This window comes from Amia ocellicauda, chromosome 7 (assembly GCF_036373705.1).
Source record: "Amia ocellicauda isolate fAmiCal2 chromosome 7, fAmiCal2.hap1, whole genome shotgun sequence".
NCBI classification, from domain to species: Eukaryota; Metazoa; Chordata; class Actinopteri; order Amiiformes; family Amiidae; genus Amia; species Amia ocellicauda.
The window spans coordinates 39,871,068-39,881,472 of NC_089856.1; the positions used below are offsets into that span (position 1 = coordinate 39,871,068).

The window sequence follows — 10,405 nt, forward strand, 5'->3', positions numbered from 1 at the left end:
TTATGAAACCCCAATGTCTATAAACTATCACTACAACAACTATATTTAGCTGATCTTATCACAGTCAATAATTATGACAGCGCACATTCACCACTCATTCATTTCAACCAGAGGAAAAAATACTGATGTGCTTTCCTCTCGTTTTCATATGACCAGGGATTTTCTTACACACTGGAAGATTAGCCAAAGGGCTGTTTGCATCATGAATCCAATTTGCAGTGTTTAATGCATGACAGCAGCCCTGCGTATGAGTGGAAGTTTGAAACAGCAAATGGTATTGACAGACTGGAAAACCTGATAAAAAAACAGCGGTTGTGTTCAGGTCACAAGTGGAAGTAAAGGACAAACGCCTCCTTCCTTTTACACACTTGAAGGGGGACAATTATTTGTTTCTGTAATGGTAAACTATAGTATTTCTCTATGTATAAGGTTAAATATCTTCATATTTTCTCAATGTAGTTTGAAGACTTTTGTACATGAACCTGGGCAATCAAATCAGCTTGTCCAACTTCAACTGATATTCATAATAACCTGTGGCATAGTCACAGATTGGGTGAATTTAATTGGTTCATTGGTGGTTTTTATGTGTGATAGATGTCTGTAAGTGATCTCAACCAAAGAGCTGATTGCTTCATTATATACCCTAATGGTTGGTTGACTTTAATGTGATTAGATGATCATTTCCAATAGTACTCTTAAAATTGCCCCAGAAGCAACATTAACTCAGGTATGATTGTTGGAATTTGATTATTTTAAGGAACAGATGTGCTTTCAGTGATCACTTTACAGAATTCATCATTTTCTTAAATATGCAGTTGTGCTGTGCTATTATTCTGCTGTAACATATTAAATGCTCCCTAACTGGATTATTACAAAATAGGTTGATCTTATACAAAACAATACTGTAAATCACAAACTAGGACATACTACTGCGAAAACTGGAATTGGTACGTCTTTCAGCTTGTATTATCAAACAATCATCCAATCTTCCTTTCACACATTAAAAACACAGGTAACAACAATGGGCACCATTTCTTAATGAATAAATGTATGAATCCCATGGGAATAACATATGAACGCCTCATACTTGTGAATAACAGCTGAACTCAAATGAAGTGCATAAGGTGTTCATTCATTATTCCGGTGGTATTCATACATCAATTCAATATGAATTTGTGTACTTTGTAAAGTGTGACTGTATGTTGTATATTACAAATATAATTATTTTACAGAGTCAAACAAATATTATGTATTACTGCATTCTTATTTTCTAGGGAGGATTGAGTACAATCAATACTGTGTACACTTTAAAGTAATTCACCAGAATACTTGCTTTGTGAGTTTGCTTGAAAGAATACTGTAAAAAGTCGTTACTAAGCAAAAAAAAAAAACCGTATATTCTCGGCTACAATGATGTTATATACCATTTAAAATCGATTTAAAACAACATATGAATGTATGCATTTTTAAAACCGCATTACATTAACACGTGCACTTCTGTCTGGCCAGAAGCACAGGATCCAGACTATTCTTTCCGAATGGTACCATCCCGATCCCTCCGCCCGGGCCTTTGCTATGGATGAAAACCGCAGCACCGCCAGGCGGAGTGATCCGACAGGGACTACACCCAGGCGCTGCCCGGTTTCCTCCGCTCGTCTTTGCTGTCCAGGCTCAGATTAAAGCGGGGACGTAACGGAGCGCGGAGCCGTGGGTGCTAGTTGGAGACACTACAACTTTCCTAAAAATAATATAGTAACACTGCATCAACCTTAACACTACCGAACCTCTGCACCATTTCCAGATTTTTTTTTTAAGCAGCCTGTGTATTTTAACAAAAGACGCAAGATGTCCTGGCAGAGCTACGTGGATAGTCTGATGGCCGATGGCAGCTGCCAGGACTCCGCCATTGTCGGCTACACGGACGCCAAATACGTGTGGGCAGCGACGGCTGGGGGCACTTTTAACAATATGACGGTAAGATCATTAGAAACCGCGTATGCAGTCGGTCACTGGCGGGGTGAAGGGGGTGTTAAAATCACGGCGAGCCTGCGGGTTGTAATATGGAGGAAAAGCAGGCCTCGTTCCGTACGGGAGTCCATGGGATCTGTCAGAGAGGCGACACATGGACATAAAGCGCCGTCCGCCCGCTGTGCGCTGTCCGTGCTCTTTCTGCTGAGGTGTGTGTTTTTAAAGGTGGCCGGACACGGTGCATGCTCCGAGGCCTTTTTTCCTCAAGGAATAAAGATCCCGTTATATCTTTATTATGGGAAACTAATTGAAGGAGGGGGGGAATCGGGAATTCGCCTTTGTTTTGGTAGAAAACGCGCAAAATACCATCACGTTTGAGACCATTTCTTTGTATTAAATTCACTGATGTCTGCAGCCGGCAATGCGGGAAAGGGGAGGAAAAAAAGATGAGGGGGGAAAACTGAATAAAATCAGGCCGGCCATTCCGATTCGGAGATCCTTACGCTGATTTACTGACGTAACCCCCCCCTCAGCGAGCCAAGGCTGCTGCGGCCGGATTGTGCGTAGCGGGGTTGGAGAATCCCGGCCGCGCCGCTGCCTCCTTCATGCTTCCCAAGATGGCGCCTCCCCTCGCTGATTTTTATTCATCTTGGTCGCCCGAGTTCCTGCAATGCAACTCACCGCATTATTCCCAACAATGCGGGTTTTCCGGCGGAGCGCCCGTTCGCTGCTGTCGTGCCCACCTCACATGTCTAATCCACTAGATGCCTTATTTAAAACACTGATATTCCTCCATTTTGTAAAGATGAATGTATATTTTAGTTTTTTTCCCGTTCGGGAATTTTAATCGCCCGGCGTCTGTATTGTGCGGCTCTGATTTGTACTGCACGGCTTGGACCAGCTAAAACACCGTCTGTTTATTCGCGATTAAGACAATAAAATGAAATCCCTTTTCATAGTGATGCAGTTGGTAATGTGTGGAACATTGCCTTCCCACGGTGTTCTAGAACGGATGTATTCGATAGGAATCGAGGTAGTCGTTTATTTTGGTCGCTACGGATTTTAAATGGTTTACTATATAGAGTAACTACCCCCTTTGAATTGTATTCCCAATCCTCGGGAAGTTAAACATGTATTATCCCGGTGTTGATCCCCTCCCCATCGCTTCAGCAGCGGCCTGCTCGACGGAACGCGAAATCCCTCTCGCCCGGGGCTTCATTCAGCCGCGTCGCCTGCTATTCACAGCGCCTATTCTTCATCAAAACTTCCGCTGTTCAGCACAGAAACCCCGGGAAGGAAATGGCTGGGCCTGCGATGACTGTGCACTTCTGCCTCGGGGCGACGCCTTCCTACACAGTCGCTTTCCGCTTAAACCGCACAAACCGAGCCGCCACCTTTTCGCAAGTTTATTAGGCCAGAGGAGGCTCTGATTGCGGCTGATTCTGGGTGTGACGCTTATTTTGGTGGATATGAAACGTGCCCGCCGCACCAGAAACACGATCACTCGCCAGTCTTTGATTTCCATATTGGTTTGCAATAAAAACAGTCATTTATATTGGCTACTAATTCATTCTCGCTGCGCTTTCACTCTCGGTTGCATTGTGCTTCATTCACTCACTTTGTTTGTATGGATTCTAGTTAGAGGTGTTGAATCCTTGAACTATTAGCATAGCGGTGATTTCCATCTTGTGTGTTTTTTTTATGGTCACAACTTGGTAACAGCCTTTTCTCATTTTGTTAACCGAACATGCATGTAGGAGTACAAATGTCGAGAAAACCAATCTTGGTACATTACATTTCATTATCTTGTTCCCTTGTCTGTACTGTCCGCCCAGATGTGAGACTGCACAAGCACAAGCCCTTTCTCCTGTAAGACAGCACATTGAGCTGCTGTCAAACGTCAAGAAAACAAAAGGTTTTGCAAACAAAGTAAGATGGAGCTGTCTGCAAGTTGTAAATCACTGCCTCTCGATGCGTTTCATTTGAATACCAGGTGTTTCTTGCTAGTAACCCAGATGTTACATTAAATGTATCCAGAATTGGGGTTTAGATCTTTAAAATCCATACCTACATGTGCAGTGAAACCTTTGACTCTAACCCGGGGAAATCTGACTTTCCTTCACCCCCCCCCCCCCTCTTCCGCCCATCTTTTTTTTTTTTTTTAGCCTCACGAAATCGATGTGTTAGTAGGAAAGGACCGGGAGGGTTTCTTCACCAGTGGTCTGACCTTAGGTCAAAAGAAGTGCTCGGTGATCAGGGACAGCCTGCAGGTGGAGGGTGACTGGACTATGGACATCAGAACAAAGAGTCAAGGAGGCGAGCCAACATACAACGTTTCTGTAGGAAGAGCCAGCAAAGGTAATATACACTTGATTACAATTCTGTAGATATAGATCTAGATGTAGGATAAGCAAGAGAGACTCATGTTTATTGATGTCTGGTTAGTCAGAATTGTAGCCACTGTCTAGGGGGGAACTGACACTTACTATCACAGCTGGAAATGTAAACCGTTTAAGCATTTGTCAGAGGATAAGTCTGTCCTTGATCTTGTTAATTTCCAGAACTTATCATTCATATTTTAATATTTAGTTAAAATGTAGATTTAGCCAGACTACTATTTTGCAACTGATTACTCAATCTCATGATCTAATAGTAATTCAAACATGTAGATTTGTCTAGAAGAGAATGCAAGCCGTTCTGTAAATCACTTTTTACACTGAATGGAATCTATAGTTTTCTGACCTAGAAATGTTTGTGTTTTATGCAGATTTCACAAAGTATTTAAGTGATGTACAGCCTGTATAATGGCACAATGTGAAGTCAATGTGCTGTGCATAGACTATTTTAAACACTTCTGTAATTGGTCAAACTAAGTTAAGGTGTGTAACATAGGAAGGGATTCATTGAGTATCATTCATTTCCTGTCTAGTCATGAAATCTGTGACACCACAGCTTTACTGGGTTAAGCAATTTCCCTGCACTAAGCTAGCAGAATAGAGGGCCCAGTCATGTTTTAATAGGCAATTAAACAAACTTTTAAAATTTTAATTATTTGGATTATTCTCTAGAATGGGGTTTGATTTAGATTAATCTGGAAGTGGTATTAAATAATCCCCATAAACCCCTTAAGTAAGATTCTGAGTTTTTCCTCCATTCAGTATGCCTTTGTGGTCCCCATTCTCAATACCATCCGTGGACAAGGGTTATATTAAAGTTCTGACATTCTTGTGAGGGTGACCTTTATTACAGGAGAAAAGGGTGGGATGTGTGAGGAAGTATTGAAGTCCTGTCTGATGGTATGGGTAAACACCTTGAAACTAAGTTTTCCATTTATTTTTTCCTCCTGAATGTTTCTTTGCTGTCTTGGTGAAGGGAAACTTAACTGATCTGTCACTTGCATGCGTTTATTCCTACTATGAATTTTAATTTGTGTGTATATGTTTGTGTGTGATATAAAAAAAAACCTAAAGCTTTATGAAAACCTCCAGATCCTTGCATCATAAAAAAAAAAACAGCTTTGGTTTGTCTTTCCTCTGAAAGGAACTGAACACATCTGAGTTTGACACCTACAGAGGTTAATTTTATTTTTATGTAATTAAGGCAAGAATAGAGCTTTTTATGCATCACACCTCGTATTGAATACATTGAGGAAAGAGGTGAAGTCAAGCAGACTTGTGAAACTTGGGATAAATCGTGAATGTCATGCATCCAAAAGCATTCATTTTCAGGTTTCACTTTTATACAACATTAAACTTCAAAGATTACCCTCTTGTGTAGGTACAGTTAGATGTTAACTGAACTTTGGCTAAATGTTATATTTAAGTAGATTCTTTCCAAAAGTGTTCTGCAGCATATGTGTGAACCTCCCCCCCGTCCCTGTAACATTGCTGTACTAATTGCAAACACTAACCGGTTTCACTGGATATCTTGCTTCTGGTAGCTAGGATAGGTCTTTGCTCGATGGCAATGACAGGAAGGGGTGTATAGCTTTATTAAAGGTGATTTGTTGAAATACCGGACTGGCACTATTGCAGTCATTCAATCCCTGGCAGCTGCCAAGAATGAGAAATGATTCACAAGATATCTGGAAGACAGTTGGTTACCTTCTCTGTCTCCTTCACTCCTGCTTCCTGAATTTTGATGCCTCATAAGAACCCTGCCTGTGTCCCAAGGTTGGACATGGGCAGGAATGGAGAACTCAAACTCCCATCTGAGCTGGAAAACCCCAGCTCCACTTCACCCATGGGGGGTTTTCCTTAGGGTCAATGATGAAGAGGCCGCACAAAAGCTGCTCTCAACTTGCCCATTTCACCCTGCTAAAAGGAGTATTGCACCAAATATGATAAAATGTGGCATACTTTCATACCAATTTGTAATTATCATTTTAGTTTAAGGTGCCTGAAATGTTATTAAGCTTCATGGGGAAAACCTGTTTCTGGGCCCATTTGGATAAAAGCACAAATTGTCCTTTTCTGTGCTTCTAGATACCTCTTGGACACTGAAAATCTTCCACTTCGGTGTGGGTTAAACGTGTTTCTGGTCTTTAGTGCTGCTGAATTTTTGTCCAGTCTCTTCTGGTTTGTTATAACAAAATGAATGCTTTTGAAGCAGGTAAACTAGACCTTTCTTAATAGGCAAGGATATATTAAACCTTTATAACCTTGATCTGAACTAACTTGTCTTGCAAATCTTTTCAGTTTAATTTACTTTTTTTAATTATTCTTTAACCTGATTGCTTCCTTCCTAACTTCCTGTCACATGCATTTTCTAAACTTCCCTTTCTATCTCTTTTCTTTCAGTCTTGGTTCTTGTAATGGGAAAAGAAGGGGTCCACGGTGGAGGATTGAATAAGAAGGCATACTCAATGGCAAAATACTTGAGGGATTCGGGGTTCTAGTGTACAGTCAGGCTGGTTCTTAAGTAGTCAAATTGAACAAAAAATAATAAAAAATAAATAAAAAAAAATAAAAAAAGGACAAAAATGACAAACAAAAAAAGAGTATTAAAAAACATTGCTATTAAGATTTCCCCCTCGAGCAGTCACATTAATGTCTTTGGAAAAATTAATAGCAATACAGGGTACTGGGGTAAGAACCTATGTCTCTTTTGTATCCCTATGTTAGTGGGGAAAGGTTTTTTTTTTTTCTTTTCTTAATTTTGTTCATTTTTTTTCTTGTTTCCTTGTGTGCTCCAGCATTGGTTTTAGTCATGGGAAAGGAAGGTATCCATGGAGGTCAGCTCAACAAGAAAGCCTATTCCATGGCTGAGTACCTGAGGAAATCTGGATATTAAGCAGCCAGTCCCCATTCACCTAGCAGCTCATAATCACCCTGTTGCATTGGCAGTTCAACCAGGCTGTAGTTGCTTTTCTTCCTTTGTTTTCCTCCATTTTTATTTTGACTTTTTGTACCCCCCCTTTTATTGAATATCCTTGCCCCCCCCCCCCTTCTCCCTTCATTTATATGCATTAACACTGTATACCCAATCCCATTCTGGCACTACTGTTGCACCATAGTTAATAATGAAGCATGTTACTACTGCGACAAAAAAAACCACACAAAACGAGCAAACGTACAACAAGGAAAATGAAGGAATAAAATAATGGATTGATTCAATCTTTAACAGAACTGTTGGTAAAAAATGAAGGACAAGCTAAGGACTAAATTGATCATCCCTGATATTTCACACGAAGGTGCCAGTAGTGCAATCTTGGATTGATCAATGCCTTCTGAGCACTTTGAGCCAGTTAGTAAGCTCATATCGTCTTCCTTTTCTAAAGCATGTCTTGGAGGGAACACTGCATGCATATCTTTTTTTTTTTTTTTTTTTAGCTCCTTTGACTTCTCTCCCACCTGCCCTGCCCTCCCCTCGCCACTCCCGCCAAAACGCCTCCTCGCCCCCGGCCCCCTCACTGTTTGTTCCTTGTAGGTGACACTCCACCAGCACCTTCGTCATACAGAGGCATGCTGTGCTCCATTATCAAACACTATACCTATCTTTTCCTTTGACCCTTGCAACTGACATCGGTTTTAGAGTTGCAGTACCTTGCGTCACATGCCTTTGCTGTTGTACTTAGACATGGTCTTACAAGTAATTGGTAGTGTTGGATTATTTTGAGTGTAATGGCAAATCTGCATTGTCAAGATGCAGGTGGAAGTTTCCTCCCATGACCTCTTCATCACATCCCTGACTGTATAATCTCCATGGACATTCCATCATTACAATAGCTCGGGCACTTAAGTTTTGTTTGCCAGCTCCTGTAATATATATACTTTTTTTTTTTTTTTTAAAGGCTGCCATTTTGGACAGTAGATATCCCAACATAACCATCTGGAGTTTGTCCAGTTTCAATTTTTTTCATAGGACCAATATTAGTCGCAGCTTGGGATTTTACAAAATTGCTCTAAAGCATTGTAAAGGATGACTGCTAGCTTCAACTCTACACTGAATGCAAAACACTAACTTTTAATACTCGCTCCCGGTGATGGTGATTCTGTACCAGGGTACAGTACCAGTACCAGGGTTGGAAATGGCAGTCTCCTCATTTGACAACTGTTTTGTTGCAATGTTTTTTAAAATGAATTATTGCATTTGACCCTGTAAATCCATGCTGTGGGGAAAAAGGAAAAAAAAAACACAAAAAAACAACAAAACTGTGGAATAAATTGCCTTGTGCTCTAGCTATCATCTTAAGATGTGGTATCAGAAACTGTCTGTCAAAGCACGGTACTAAATGTTATGTCCAATTTAAAAAGTTTAAAAAATTAAATAAAAAATAAAAAAACACAAAAAAACAAACAAAAAAAAAAAAGACCCTGAAAAGTAACTCTGTAAACACAAAATAAATGGGAGATGGTATTGGTTGGAATAAGAAAACTTGGTTGTCTTGTGGAAAACTTAATACAAAATCTATGTATCCTGTGCCATAATGTAAGAGATGATCTGTTGCTATTGTGAGATGGATGATGTTGGCTGCCCAGAAAGGAGTAATTTGAATGGCACTTCCTTAGGGATATTTTAGTGCAAACTCAAAATGTTCAGGCCTTGTGGAATTTGTACAGATTAAACAAACCTTGTTGCTGATTTTTATGTTCATTTCTTTCCCTGCACTTTTTTCTTTCTTGCATCTGGGATACAGTCTAACTCATCTGATTTAATATGCATTAAAAAAAAAAATGCCATAAATTGATAAACCACCTTGTTTACAGACAGATCAATAAATTTATTCCAACCAGATCAATCGAAGGTGTGTTCTTGGTTTTTGCTTTCCTGAATGTTTTCCTGTGGAATTGTAAATACACAGAGGTAAATTTGATTAAATCCAGGGGTGTTTGCTCGGACAGGACTCGCACCCTGGATCAGAACACCCGGGGATTTTAATAGTGTAGTGGTGGCCGAAAGAATGCAGGAAAGCAAGTCTAGTGACGTGCTTCAGACATTCTCTCCATTCCTTGATCTGCTCCCAGTGCCTCTGTTTGGGCACCGCCGCGGGGCTGGAGCACGTTCCCATTCGGCCCGTCCTCTCGGAGATCTAGCGCGCTACTGGATTGAGGGGTGGTGATTCAAGGAAAAGCCGCAGTTCACAAACGTTTCATTTAACCGATCTGTAAATCGCACAAGCAGCTGTTCTCTGCAGAAGCCCAGTTTGAGTTAAGGATGAGGATTGAATTTGAAACTGTGGCACTTTTAAACAGGGGGGCTAAAATGACTGCTGTGTTAACCCCAGATAGTGGGTCAGCCTTAAAATTACACTTTTCAAGCTCTTGGAGACCAAATTGGGAGTTTCCCCCCCCGTCAGTAACACTGGAAAAAGTGTCATGATTTGGTTAAGTTTTCTCACTTCTAAATGGCCACCAGCTCCTTAGAGGCGACCCTTCTGTTTACCCTCGGTTCTGTCTGTAGATGTGGTAAGAGCCTGTGATGGTAGGTACCTGCTTATATACTGTGGACAGCAGTCTGTCTGTGGAGGGTGGGTCCACCACCACCATCCCAGTGACAGCATGGACAGGAGGGGAAAGGCTTTGGTTTCAGCCCCATGGGACCTTCCCATTCAAATGACGTAGCCTGGAGGGCTGTGTATCAGTACCTTAGGCTGACTGATCTGTCCACCTCATTGTTAAAGTACAAGCCAGTTAAGAACCTTGTGATGGTGTCAACTGCTCATGAGTGGCCTCTGGAATCTGTCCTGCTGCACAGACCGCCCCTGTACCATTTAAGAGACCCCACCCAATCATTTTCTGGTCTTTCACACTCCCCCGTCCAGACCTCCGATGTATACACCTGCTGCTAGAGTATCTCATCAAAACTCATTGAAAAGATTGTAGTAGTACTGCAACCCTTTTCTTCTCTAGTTGGGGCGTTACATAACTGGTGCAGGACAGTATTACTCAAATCTAAGGAGTATGGGAGAAACACGATTATTTAGTGTGGGACAATG

General features: G+C 41.2%; 1 protein-coding gene across 2 annotated transcripts; it reads left to right on the forward strand.

Annotated features, from left to right (window-relative positions):
• The first annotated feature begins 1,644 nt into the window (after positions 1–1,644).
• LOC136753445 (profilin-2) lies at positions 1,645–9,208 on the forward strand. Of its 2 annotated transcripts, none has more exons than XM_066709560.1 (3): positions 1,645–1,974; positions 4,134–4,326; positions 6,768–6,965. In XM_066709560.1, the coding sequence occupies exons 1-3, from the start codon at positions 1,846–1,848 to the stop codon at positions 6,863–6,865; spliced, it is 420 nt and encodes a 139-aa protein (XP_066565657.1). In that variant the 5' UTR covers positions 1,645–1,845; the 3' UTR covers positions 6,866–6,965. The 2 variants fall into 2 exon arrangements, with proteins under 2 accessions (XP_066565657.1, XP_066565656.1); XM_066709559.1 differs by lacking the exon at positions 6,768–6,965 and adding an exon at positions 7,163–9,208 and having other exon boundaries at positions 1,651–1,974.
• Positions 9,209–10,405: the final 1,197 nt, after the last annotated feature.

Excerpts from the sequence above, each read along its gene's own strand:
- LOC136753445 (XM_066709560.1), top strand. The coding sequence starts at position 1,846 with ATGTCCTGGCAGAGCTACGTGGATAGTCTGATGGCCGATGGCAGCTGC. Across the intron at positions 1,975-4,133 it reads GCACTTTTAACAATATGACG|CCTCACGAAATCGATGTGTT; the intron begins GTAAGATCATTA and ends TTTTTTTTTTAG. Across the intron at positions 4,327-6,767 it reads TGTAGGAAGAGCCAGCAAAG|TCTTGGTTCTTGTAATGGGA; the intron begins GTAATATACACT and ends CTTTTCTTTCAG.